The 13,110-nt window shown below is 37.2% G+C and overlaps 1 protein-coding gene across 1 annotated transcript; it reads left to right on the forward strand.

Annotated features, from left to right (window-relative positions):
* The first annotated feature begins 1,234 nt into the window (after positions 1 to 1,234).
* LOC101301945 (sister chromatid cohesion protein PDS5 homolog B-like) lies at positions 1,235 to 12,813 on the forward strand. The gene is made up of 34 exons (XM_004293355.1): positions 1,235 to 1,450; positions 2,386 to 2,589; positions 2,718 to 2,899; positions 3,282 to 3,408; positions 3,525 to 3,743; positions 4,026 to 4,242; positions 4,326 to 4,471; positions 4,582 to 4,727; positions 4,997 to 5,146; positions 5,273 to 5,321; positions 5,401 to 5,592; positions 5,823 to 6,005; positions 6,323 to 6,477; positions 6,556 to 6,682; positions 6,789 to 6,938; positions 7,029 to 7,088; positions 7,333 to 7,469; positions 7,560 to 7,677; positions 7,852 to 7,986; positions 8,097 to 8,296; positions 8,689 to 8,845; positions 8,961 to 9,107; positions 9,203 to 9,283; positions 9,449 to 9,886; positions 9,972 to 10,118; positions 10,228 to 10,335; positions 10,490 to 10,569; positions 10,759 to 10,810; positions 10,903 to 10,989; positions 11,114 to 11,151; positions 11,299 to 11,361; positions 11,452 to 11,600; positions 11,706 to 12,133; positions 12,228 to 12,813. The coding sequence occupies exons 1-34, from the start codon at positions 1,355 to 1,357 to the stop codon at positions 12,276 to 12,278; spliced, it is 5,019 nt and encodes a 1,672-aa protein (XP_004293403.1). The 5' UTR covers positions 1,235 to 1,354; the 3' UTR covers positions 12,279 to 12,813.
* Positions 12,814 to 13,110: the final 297 nt, after the last annotated feature.

The following is a 13,110-nucleotide window of genomic DNA, read 5'->3' on the forward strand; positions in this document are numbered from 1 at the left end:
TAACAAACTATACCAAATTAATGGACGAACCAAATATGTCAAACATGAACCGTTCAAGTTCATAATTGGTAAATTACATTTATGAATGTCTTAACGATTTTCAATATGACTGAAAATTTACAGAAATGATAATACTCATAAATACCTATAAACTGAACAGTCAAGATGTGGATATAAGATCGAAAAATTGGATAAACCAAAAAGTTATTAACTAGTCCTCAACTTAAGGGTCCTCATTAGAATGACATATGTTATATTTGGATGTAGGGAGTGGTTTCAACGAGGATCATTAAGTTAAAGACTAGTTGAGAACTTATTCATTTCACCCATTTTTCGTTCGCATACACATCTCGACCGTCTAGTTTGTAGATATATATGAGTAGATAATCTCTATAAAGTTTCATCCATATTGAAAATCGTTAAGGCATTCATAAATGTGATATACCAATTACAAACTTGAACAACTTGCTTGACATATATGGATCGTCAATTGATTTGATTTAATTCGATCCCTTAACGATTACTAATTTGAATAAAAATTTGTAGAAGTGATATATTTATATAGACCTAAAAACTGAACTATTGAGATAAAAAAATGTAATCGAGATAAAAAAATGTAATTAAAAAATGGGTGTAATAAACAATTAATTTGAAAATTTTTAACTATTTCTCAACTTAATAATTCTTATTTAATCCTTCTGTTCGGATGTATTTCAGAAATCTTGTAACCAAGCTCCACTAACCATGCTCTATTCAACTTATATTTGTTTTTGCAGTAAAACTAACAGTACTTTCATTATAAAAAACAAAAAGAAGAAGAGGAAATAGGAGATGAAGAGGTGTCAACCAAACGAGGAAAGTGTGAAGATGATTTAACAATTTTCCATAAATATTGTTTGGATATTACAGTTATACCCCATGTTGAATAAACAACTTGGAAGTCACAGAACACAACTGGAGCAGTGTTAGAGTGAGTGGTTAATGAAGAGCTAGATGCTTCTTACGGATTTTGAATCTGTTACTACTTTGAGAACCCTTGTATATTCTAGATCTAAAACAAGAGACCATATCGATATCGTTAAACAGCGGCTGTGGTCCACGGGGGCATGGCGGACAAATAACCAAAGCTGCAGGGGCACAAAAGGAAACAAATATCCAGTTTGCACGATTATATTGAGATTTCACTTGCATTTCAGTTCATTTCGCAGCTTTGTTCGAAAACCCAACCCAACTCCTGAGATTTGAGCAACAGAGAGTCTCAAACCCAAAAAAAAGAAACAAGGAATTGAATCTCAAAGCTTGCGAGGAAGCAAGCGAGCGTTGATGAGAGAAGAAGCAGCGGCGTGAAACAGCAATGGCGTCGCAAAAAGTGGAGCAGCAGCTCAAGGAGGTGGGATCCAAGCTCGACTCGTCTCCTTCCTCCAAAGACGCTCTCGTCAAGCTCCTCAAGGTTCCCATTCCTCTTCCTCCTTACTTTCCCCTTACTACTTTTATTAAATTGTTTACCTAACAACACAATTTGTTCTCGTTTCGTTTTCTTCGGAGCTCGCGCTCGCTAATCTTAGTTTAATTTCTTACTCCGGGTTTGCGCGAAACCTAACCAAACTAACCTCCACCTATGCATGCTGTCTCTCTCCGCTAATTTCTTCCCTAACTGCAATTCTTAGGCCCCCCAAGTAACATAGGTACTAGAATTAGGGTTTTGTTTGGGATTTGACACCGCAAGTGTTTCCGGATTTAAAATTGAAGCTGCCTTTTGTAGGTTTTGGGGATTCTACAACTCTTACCGTCTCCAAATTGGAACATGTTAACAAAATTATTGATTTCAACAAACACAGCCAGACAGTTGAGTTTTAGGAGAGATGGCTTTAGAGCTGAATTTGGCACATGGTTACTCAAAGTAGACAGGTACACTGCGGATAACCGGACAGTAACAACATGATTCAATTTCCCACTCACTGAGTTAGGAACTCATGCTTAGTCCGTTGGGAGTTGAATCTCTTGGTTAGATTAACTGTAGGAAATTATGTCTTCCGGTCATGTGGATCTCGAGTCCTGTTGGTCTTCATGAAGCCAGGACTTTTCATTGCCTCATTCTCATCCTGTAACTTCGGAAGATCTTCAGAGCCTAATTGAGTTAGATATTATTGTTAGGTTCTGTCAGATTTGATATTTGGGACTCAAGTCGGATTCCTCTCTGTTGTCTAAATTTGAATTGCATTGACAAGTGCTTCTTTATCAACTGATAATTACGAGTGGATTTTATTTTGCCTTACTTTTGTCTATCAACTCTTACATGTAATCACTTGTGTACTTACTAGGTAAAGTTGGGTTTGATTAATGATACATGGGTACTAGTGGTGATTGTTGTTTTTCAATTTGCAGCAAGCTGCATCATGTCTTTCTGAGTTGGATCAGTCTCCTCCCGCAACTACCTTGGAGTCAATGCAGCCTTTTCTTAATGCAATAGTCAAACCAGAATTGTTGAAGCATCAAGATAGAGATGTCAAGCTTCTAGTAGCAACATGTATCTGTGAGATAACCCGGATAACTGCACCAGAAGCGCCTTATAGTGATGATGTGCTAAAGGTGCATTTCTTATAAGGAAACTGAGTAACGGACATTCTGAGTTTTTGTTTTTATTTCTTAGTCTTTTTATCTACAGGCTTTGGAATTTCAGTCTACTATCCCGCTTGATTGTTCTGTATATCTTGCAGGATGTTTTTCGACTGATTGTGGGCACTTTTAGTGGATTGAAAGATACAAGTGGTCCATCATTTGGTAGGAGAGTTGTCATCCTGGAGACTCTTGCAAAATATAGGTCATGTGTTGTAATGTTGGACCTCGAATGTGATGATCTGGTGACTGAAATGTTCAGTACGTTTTTTGCTGTTGCCAGGTTTGTTTTCTAACAACTCTTTGTGAGTTTTAGGAGTGTCCTTCTTAGTTTAATGATATCCTATCCACTGCTGTGTATTTTATCTTCTTTTTTATATCAATAAAGTCTCGTTGCTATACTGAAAGAATTTCATGATATTCCGAAAGCATGTCGTTATCTCTGTAAGGTGGTCTGTGTTCCAACCATTTTGCATCAGACAATAATCAAAGTATTTGATTTTTTCTGATATACTGACATGTTCAGTTCATATAAATATGTTGGCTATTAGACAATAACCTATACAGATTAGCTGTTTATTTCTTGGGTGAAGAAGTTCACCTGGTGTTAGTAGTTATCTCTTCTTGGTTTAATAACTAATGTATTGAAATTTTTCAACACACAGAGATGATCACCATGAATCTGTACTCTCAGCAATGCAGACAATCATGATTGTTCTCTTAGAAGAGAGCGAGGATTTGCAAGACGATCTTCTATTTGTCATCTTGTCTGTGTTAGGTCGGAAGAGAAGTGTAAGAGTCTTCCTCATTTCCTTTTCCTGCTATATAGAATTCACACTAGATTCTGTCAATATTTTATTTTGCTGCTACATTTCTTTTTGGCTGATCTTGTGGAATTCAATTACTAGGATATCACTGTGGCTGCTAGGAGACTTGCTATGAATGTTATAGAACAGAGTGCGGGAAAGCTTGAATCGGGTATCAGACAGTTCCTTATTTCATCAATGTCAGGCGACAATAAGTCAACTGATCATCAGATCGACTATCATGAAGTTATCTATGATGTGTATCGTTCTGCTCCCCAAATTGTGTCAGCAGTTGTTCCTTACCTAACTGGAGAGCTACTGGTAATATCTGATTCACTGTCAAAAATTTCAGCTCTTGCTGTGTATATATGTTTAATGAATGTTGATTTTGGGTATTATTTGTGCAACAATGGTAAATCATTAATGACAGTAAGTGACTGTTGCTTTTGTGACTTTCTGTGAATCTATGATTTGTTTGGAACACGATAGATTTGTTTGTGCTTTCAAAATTTAAATCACAAAGACTTTTGATCTTTTACGCTGTGGACATGTATGTTTCGATCTTCGATAAACGAAGTCTCAGTTTTGATTTTCTATGTGCAGACTGATCAGCTGGACACTCGTTTAAAAGCAGTTAACTTGGTGGGAGACTTATTTTCACTGCCGGGCTCTACCATTTCGGAACCATTTCAGCCGATCTTTTCAGAGTTTTTGAAGAGGTTGACTGATAGAGTTGTTGAGGTTCGAATGTCGGTCCTTGAACATGTTAAGAGCTGTATGCTGTCAAATCCTTTCAGAGCTGAAGCTCCCGAAATAATCTGTAAGTGCCTTTGTTTCTCCTTTTTCTTTTCAATTTTCATGCTTGTCTGACACATTCTGATTAGTTGCTTAAACAATTTTTAGCTGCTCTGTGTGACCGGCTGTTGGACTATGAAGAGAAAGTTCGGAAGCAAGTTGTTGCTGTAATTTATGATGTGGCATGTCATGACCTAAATTCTATTCCACTAGAAACAGTAAAACTTGTTGCCGAGCGCCTTCGAGATAAATCTGTATATATGCTTCTCCTTGTCTATCTTTGTTTATGCTAATCTGAATGTCACTATTGTTATAATACTTCCTTTTTTTTTTTTTTTTCTTTCTCTCTCTCTCCAAAACTCAGGTACTTGTTAAAAAGTATACCATGGAGAGGCTAGCTGAGATATACAGGGTTTATTGTGCAAAGTGCTCCGATGGCTCAACCATTTCCAGTGAGTTTGAGTGGATTCCTGGGAAGATTCTGAGATGTATTTATGATAAAGATTTCAGGTAACCCTCCAAGGATTTTCAGTTCCTTTCATGTTGCACAATCACTGTTTGTAGACTCGTGCCTTTTCTTTTTATACACAAACATCATGGAGAAACGACAGGTCATTCAGGCTTTTGATGAACACCTCTGCAGTGACTAATATATTTACATTCAATTTATGATGAACACCACATAAGATGATCTATTCTAGAGTGGTAGCTTTAAAATCTACAAGTGAGCTACTTCTTACTTTCTTAGGTCTAAATTGTGTGCATTTACAATTTTGCAGATCAGACACAATAGAAAATGTTCTTTGTGAATCTCTATTCCCAACTGAATTCTCTATCAAAGATAAAGTAAAACATTGGGTGAGGGTCTTCTCAGTATTTGATAAAGTTGAGGTGAAGGCACTTGAGAAGATACTGGAGCAGAAGCAAAGGTACGTTGTTCTTGATTGGCTTTGACCCCGGGCTATGATTTGCAATAAGCCTGTCACCTTTCCAGTCCTGGTATTTGCTAAATTGTGCACTGATTTTCAGGGAATTTCCTCTTGGATTGATTGCAGGTTACTACAAGAGATGCAGAAGTACATGTCACTTAGGCAGGTGCATCAGGTAAGCAAATGTTGGAAGGCTAGTAAGTTTGAAATGCCATATATGATATTCCAAGAAAAGTGACTGATCTCAATTACAGGATGGTGATGCTCCTGAGATCCAAAAAAAGATATTGTTTTGTTTTCGCATAATGGCACGCTCGTTTGCTGACCCTGCAAAGGCTGAGGAAAATTTTCAGTTTCTTGATCAATTGAAGGATGCTAACATCTGGAAGATTTTAATGAATCTTGTTGATCCAAACACTAGCTTCCATCAAGCCCGAACTTTACGGGTAAGAATTAACATATGCATTGATTCGACAATTTTTATCATATCAATGGAGGTAAAAAGTGGTGAAAATGGTTTAGGTTTAGGCACTGGAGTTAATTTAGCAATTTGTACACAATCAATACACTAGCAACTAACGGTTGGTTTCAAATTCAAAGGCCTCATGCCATACTCTCTTACTGTATATTATTATCCTAGTTATAATGATATTAATGCAGTATTTCCTTCTTGCAGGATGAATTGCTTAAAATTTTGGGTGAAAAACACCGACTATATGACTTTCTTAGTACTCTCTCTGTCAAGTGTTCTTATCTACTTTTCAACAAGGAGCATGTGAAGGAAATTCTTCTGGAGGTTGCCATGCATAGATCTACTGCAGATATACAATATAAGCTATCTTGTATGAATATATTAGTGGTAATAACACATATTCCTTGTCTCTCTTCTATATATGAACCTATAAAATGTCTATCTCAGTAGTTCCAGTACCTACTGCTGCTTTGTCGATTTACGTTAGTTGCATCACTGTCTTCTTCACATATGTACATACTTTTTTTATACTTCCCACTAATATATATGTAATATTTTGAGTTAGAAACTTTTACAATGTTTGGGTGGCCTCAAATATACAGCTAGAACAGCTTGCAGTTTTTCTCTCAAAAGATGAAGCCTAAGCCGATGTTATTCGAGTATTTCAAGTGTCTGTTTCAAAATCTCCCTTGTTTTATTTCCAGATTCTTGCTCGCTTCAGTCCATTGCTACTCAGTGGAACAGAAGAGGAACTGGTAAATTTTCTCAAAGATGACGATGAAGCTATAAAAGAAGGAGTTTTGAATGTTTTAGCAAAGGCTGGTGGCACCATCCGGGAAAATCTTGCAGCATTATCAAGGTTCGACTGTTGAATTCTGTTAACTGTTAACTATTCCTCTTTTATGTAGCGCTCATCTTACTCATTCTTCACTTGCAGTTCGATAGACCTTATATTGGAGAGGTTGTGTTTGGAGGGCAGTAGAAGACAGGCAAAATATGCTGTACATGCCTTGGCGGCAATAACAAAGGATGATGGGCTTAAATCACTTTCTGTTTTGTACAAGGTTTAAGATTATAATTACTTTATGCGTTACAAGTAGAAAACTTTAAGTTTGTAGAACTTTGATCATTGTGTTAGCAGTTTGGATGTTGATGTTTCTGAATTTGCAGAGGCTTGTGGATATGCTGGAGGAGAAGACACATTTGCCTGCTGTACTACAATCGCTGGGGTGTATAGCTGAGACTGCAATGCCAGTCTTTGAAACTAGAGAAAGTGAAATTGAAAAGTTTATAACAGAGAAGATCCTAAAAAGCAATGATGTATGCCTTTCAAACTTACTGCGATGTGATTTATTTTTGGTTATGGCATCTGATAATTTGTGTTCTTATACTCGGCTGCTTAACTCTCAGAAACCAGGTGATAATAAGAAGGCATCTTGGGATGACAAAAGTGAGCTTTGTGCCTTAAAGGTTGGTCAATGTTGAGATGGTTTTAATCTTATGATAACTATAGAAATCTGAGCTTAGTTCTTATGTCTATTCATGTTCCTCGAGAAAATAAAAACAATATTTAATCATTGTTCAGGATTTTACTTAATAATATAATCTAGCTGTACCTATTGATGTAATGCTTTTCTGAAAATCCCCTTATTCTAGAATTATTGTTGTTGTTGTTGTTATTTAGTTATTTATTTATTATTTATTTGAGCTGTAGATATACGGAATCAAGACATTAGTGAAGAGCTACTTGCCTGTAAAAGATGCTCAGGTTCGCCCCGGCATTGATGGTCTGTTGGAAATCTTAAGAAACACACTTTCTTGTGGAGAAATATCCAAAGACATAGAATCAAGGTAATAGAAATACATCTTCTAAGTTTGCCTGATCAGTTTTGTTCATTGTAATATGAGGCTTAATTGATGTTAAGTCTTCTTGTTGTACAGTTCAATTGACAAGGCACATTTAAGGCTCGCTTCTGCAAAAGCCGTTCTCCGTCTTTCAAAGCACTGGAATCATAAGATACCTGTTGATGTCTTCCACTTAACCTTGAAGGTTTCAGAGGTGGAGCCCATGTATTCCGAAATTTTTGTATCATTATCTTCTTGTTTCCCTTTTTTTTTATGCTGTTTATTTTAACTTCTGTATATTTTTATTTATTTCTAGTTCTTTATTTTCATGTTCATGTAATAGCTACTTGTCTTTGTCTTACTGTATTTGTGTTTTTGGTTTTTCTAGATTAGCTTCCCTCAAGCAAGGAGACTATTCCTTAACAAAGTTCATCAATACATAAAGGACCGCCTTTTGGATGCAAAATACACTTGTGCTTTCTTTTTCAACATGTTTGGATTGAAGTCAGCAGAATTTCAAGAGGTAGCCATACTCCAGTCTAATCTTCTTCAAAACAAAATAATAATTTATTGAGGGCAATTATCTATTTACTGTGTTTATTGGCTGAGTTTTGGATTTGTTTAAAATGGCAGGAGAAACAGAATTTAGCTGACATTATTCAAATGTATCACCAAACGAAGGCTCGACATCTCTCAATTCAGTCTGATGCTAATTCCTTGACTGCTTATCCGGAGTACATCCTCCCATACTTGGTTCATGTGCTTGCTCATCATTGTTGTCCTAATATTGATGACTCCAAGGATGATGTCAAAGCTTTTGAGCCAATATACAGGTATTATATTTTATCTCAATTAAATCAAAAATACTAATCCCTTTTCTTTTAGCTACGCAACAACTGAGAATACACAACAATTACTTGTCTGTGAGTTGGACTCCCACTTACAAAGGGAAAACTTATAGCACTAGACTAAATGGTATTGAGCCAATACCATTATATTTGAAGTAGTTTTCTTTGAATCTCTAGAGGCTAAACTTGAATTACTGGCCTAGCACATGCATGTAGGTTAAGATAATTTATCATACAGAAAAGCTGGCAAAGATCTTTGAGCGTGACTGATTGAGATCAGAATGAATAATTTGGATCCACATGCTATTAATAATTAATGATATAGTGGATTTGCAATGCTCTGTTTTACTGAACTTGCTATCGTCTGTATTTCTCAGGCAATTGCACTTATTTCTATCTATGCTGCTACATAAAGATGAAGATGTCAAGTCGGAATCAACTAGCAACATTGAGAAGGAGGACCTTTCTGCTATAGTTTCTATCTTTCAAAGTATCAAGTCCTCAGAAGATATATATGATGTAGTGAAGTCAAAGGTTGAGTACAGAATATCTCTTGTTCATGTTGTTTGCTTTTATAGCTACATGAGCATATTCAGGCATCCACTCCTCCCAGTTTCAAGCTTACACGTGTAATTATTTGAACTTGCAGAATTCACATGCTATTTGTGACCTTGGGCTGTCAATTACCAAACGCTTAGCCCCAAAGGAAATTGATTTACAGGTGTTGACTACATCAGTTCCCTTGCCTTCTATGCTGTATAAACCGTATGAGAAGAAGGAAGGAGATGACTCTGTGGTATGGCATATTATCTCTTTACTCTTTCTGGAGACACGTAATGATCAGTACTCAGTTTCTTCTATATGTAATTATATACTCCATGTGTTTGGTAGGCTAGTGAAGCACAAACGTGGCTGGCTGATGACAGTGTGCTGGCTCACTTTGAATCTCTTAAATTAGATACTACTGAAACGGTATGTTGTCCTGTGGAATGACTTACGATCTCTTATAATTTGCTATAATATTTGGTTCCCCATTGATCTTCAGTACTTTGTTCTCTTATAGATGCTATAATATTTGGTTACCCGTTGATCTTTACTTCTTTAGTAACTTATGCACTGCTTTCTTCATCATTACAGGATATTTCCGTAATTGCTGAGGATGAAGTGCTGATTGATGGCGAAAAAGATGGAAAGGAAGTGCCTTTGGGAAAAATAATAAAGCATTTGAAGTCTCAGAAGAACAAGGCTAAAAAAGAGAACAAAAACAAGGTTTCATCTGCTAATCCAGAGAAGGCTGAGAATGATGTTGATATCTTAAATATGGTGCGGGAGATCAATTTGGATAACTTGGGAGAATCAAGTAAGTTTGAATCAAGTAATGGTCACGAAAATTTGCCAAGCAGGAAATCAAGAACAGATACAAAACACCAAAAGGCTAACAAAAGAAAAACTAGTGATGGAGCATCTGTTGCAGTACCTAAACGGAGGAGGTCATCCACTGCTCATGGTGCTTTCAAATCACCCAGAAGTACTTCAAAGTCTCCTTTAAGTGCCTCACTGGATGATTCACTCAATGTAAGAATTTTATCATCTCAATAAATTGTCATAACTTCTGAGACCTATCCCAAATTCCTGACTGTAAAGATAAATGTCTATGCAGAGAAAATTGGGTGAAAGCACTGAGTCAGCTTTGTTGGTATCATGCATCCGGAAGAATGCTACCTCCTCATCAAAACGTAAAAGCAGAGGTTCAGATCCTGTTCTTCATGATGAGGAAAATGAAGTTGGAGCAGACAGTGACCATGATGTGAGTTATCCTTATTTTTAATCACATTTGTCTTTTCAAAAGTCACATGCCCTCAATGTTCTGCTAGCTATCTGCATGATAATATACTTTTCCCCCCCCTGTATTCCAGGAGCCTGATGTGCTTGAGGCTGGCAAAAATGACCCGAATAGCGGGTACCAGTCTCCCACAGGACCTATCAAGAAGCGGAAAAAAAAGAGCATGTCAGGATCCACAAAGGTGACTTGATTCAACCCGTAATGGTTCCTTATATTATGAAAAAGAAAATAATTAAATTTGATAAAGAAATGAATTAGTGGTGATTTGAGCAACTAGATGAGCCTCTTTATATTATGTCATTTTTGACCTGATGCAATTTTCATTCTTTCCATAGTCCAAATTCAAGGAAGGTGGAAAAGATATCGAAGATTTGATCGGTTGCAGAATAAAAGTTTGGTGGCCTATGGATAAAGCGTGAGTGATTATAGTGACAAAAAAAAAAAAACCGAAGGAGGCTTGCCTCCTGTTTTTTATTTGCAAAAATTTATTCTCGTCAGTTTTACTTTATTTTTTTATCGTACTAGTAACTGCAAAAATTTGATTGTCAACTATGATGCAAGTAAGCACAACAGTACTAGACTTATTTTACTGGAAACTCTGCAGATTTTATGAAGGGACGGTGAAGTCTTATGATACTCTAAAGAGAAAGCATGTGGTAGGTTACAACTTCTTACTCTTGTGCTCTCTTATAATGTTAGAACACACAATGTAAAGTGCATTCTGATCAACTTTCATCGTTGATGGAAGGTACTTTATGCGGATGGTGATGTAGAAGTGCTTCGGCTAGAAAATGAACGGTGGGAGCTCATTGACAATGGCCGCAAGCCCACAAAGGTGTAAACAGTTTTTTATCGTAAATCTGCTCATTAACTGATAGTGCTCCCATTTTTTCCCTTTCCAGTAAATCAATTAGTGCTGACATATTTCTGACACATAATGCTTGTCTTGTTATTTACAGAAGTCCAATTCTTCAAAGAAATCCCCTTCAAAAGAAGTGTAAGTATGGTCCTTCTGGTACCAACTTTTTAGAAGATTTTTCAGAATAATTGAAAATGGGAGAATCTTTGCTGTGCTTTTGTGGAATGTTAGTGGGTACATGAACATTATATCTTCATTTTCTTACCTTCCCTCTATCTTTTACAGGTCGCCTGGTCAAAAAAGTAAAAGTGCGGGTAGTTCTCGTAAGAGCAAGAAATTGACTAAAACGTGAGTGAAGCACTCATTGTTTGTGCTTGTCTGGGAATTTTATTTTACTTACAAATGGAAGTTCTGAATGGATTGGTTTCAATTTTCCAGAGTCAAGGGGAAAAGAACACCGAGTAAAATATTGGACGGGAAAAGGGGCAGATCGAAGAGAAAACAGTGGGGAAGTAGGGAAAGAGAGAGTTCTGATGTGTCGAATATCGAGCCTAATTTGGTCTCTAAAGTGGATGAAATGAACTCAGGTAAGGTTTCTTGCACAGCTGATGCATGTCAGTTCCTCAGCCAAGCAGCAAACACTTGCATGTATTTAAACTTGGCTGCTATAAAACCAGTATCTTCGTTTGCAGGTAGTTCAGGTGGTGCTGAAAGAAAGGATGCGAATGTGTCAGATGAGGTGGACTCTGATAAGGAAGTGAAGTCGGTTTCCAAAGGAAATCTGCTGGAAGGGGCAGATTGTCCAAATCCAAATATTGAGGACTCTGATGAAGAGATGCCTGATTCTGAAGGGAGGCCTGCTAAAGATATGGACAGCATCGGACAAGATGCTCAAAATAATGGTGATGAGAAGCTTCCTTCAGAAGAGACTGAAACAGAGGAAGTAAATCGAGCCTCCTCAAGAGAGGGTAATGAGGAAGACTCGTCAGATTCTGAAGGGAATCAAGAAAAAGATGATGTCCGTGGTGGCCGTACAAAACAGAAGAAACCCCATCTACCTGTAGAGCCCTCAAGTCCTTCTGTAGCTGGGGATCTTGAACTTTCTGACGATGAGCCTCTTGTACTCATTCCAGCCTTGCTAGCTCAGTGCTTACAAAATTTGAAGGTTTATTTGTGGTATTTTTGTTTAACTATTTTCTTTTTCCTGGATGCAGGGTAATTTCACACTCCGTGTAGGGAAAAGAGCTTCAAAGAGCGTACGGTAAGTGGTTCGGTCACTTTTACGAGCTAGTGTATGGGTATGAAGAGTATAGCGGGATCTGTGCAGTAGACTTGTTTTGGCGTGCGCGGCACAGACAGCAATAGAAGATGAAAGACATTGAAGAATTGAAGAATGGGAAGAAGGAGGTCTATGTAGAATGTAAAAATAGCATTAGGCATATCCCACTCTAGGTAGAAGATGTTAGAGCGTGTGTAACAAGGTTGGGGTGTCCATTTTTCAAGTGATAATGTGTACCAGTAGTGATAGGAGATGATAGTTTTTGACGTATGATTGATGGGCCGTAGTGAAATGATCATAAAATGTAGCAAGAGTGGCTCACATGTACAGTTATACGTGGGGAATGATCATATGCTCTCTCTGTTTGAATTCTAATGTGCATGAGAACAATACTTTTGTTTAGGTTTGAGTTTGGTTTACTATTCTTTTGCTTGTTGAGTAACATTTGAGTTGGTTTTCGGAACTCTGGATAATTGTACTGTCAAACAGGGTGTTTGGTAAACGAGTTGGCTGTGTCCAATGTTATACGTCTTGTATGTTAGATTTGGGTGGGGTTGAGGATGCGGAACCGTGTAGTTTGGCACCAAAGAATATGTTGAAGTTGAACCTTGACCTGATAGAACCGATGGAACATGTTTTGGCCAAAGGACGCGTTATTATACATGACAATAGTGACCTTTAATGAAGAAGTTTGGTTCAACTGCATAAAATGGTAGGGTTGATACGCCTTACGCCCTCAATTGGAGATGCGTTCTAGATGCGGTCAAAATAAGAATTAAGGAATTTAGGTAAAAGACTACACACCCTATCCTGACTGA

Source organism: Fragaria vesca, linkage group LG3, assembly GCF_000184155.1.
Source record: "Fragaria vesca subsp. vesca linkage group LG3, FraVesHawaii_1.0, whole genome shotgun sequence".
Taxonomy (NCBI): Eukaryota; Viridiplantae; Streptophyta; class Magnoliopsida; order Rosales; family Rosaceae; genus Fragaria; species Fragaria vesca.

Excerpts from the sequence above, each read along its gene's own strand:
- LOC101301945 (XM_004293355.1), top strand. The coding sequence starts at position 1,355 with ATGGCGTCGCAAAAAGTGGAGCAGCAGCTCAAGGAGGTGGGATCCAAG. Across the intron at positions 6,939-7,028 it reads AGATCCTAAAAAGCAATGAT|AAACCAGGTGATAATAAGAA; the intron begins GTATGCCTTTCA and ends CTTAACTCTCAG. Across the intron at positions 10,811-10,902 it reads CTCTAAAGAGAAAGCATGTG|GTACTTTATGCGGATGGTGA; the intron begins GTAGGTTACAAC and ends CGTTGATGGAAG.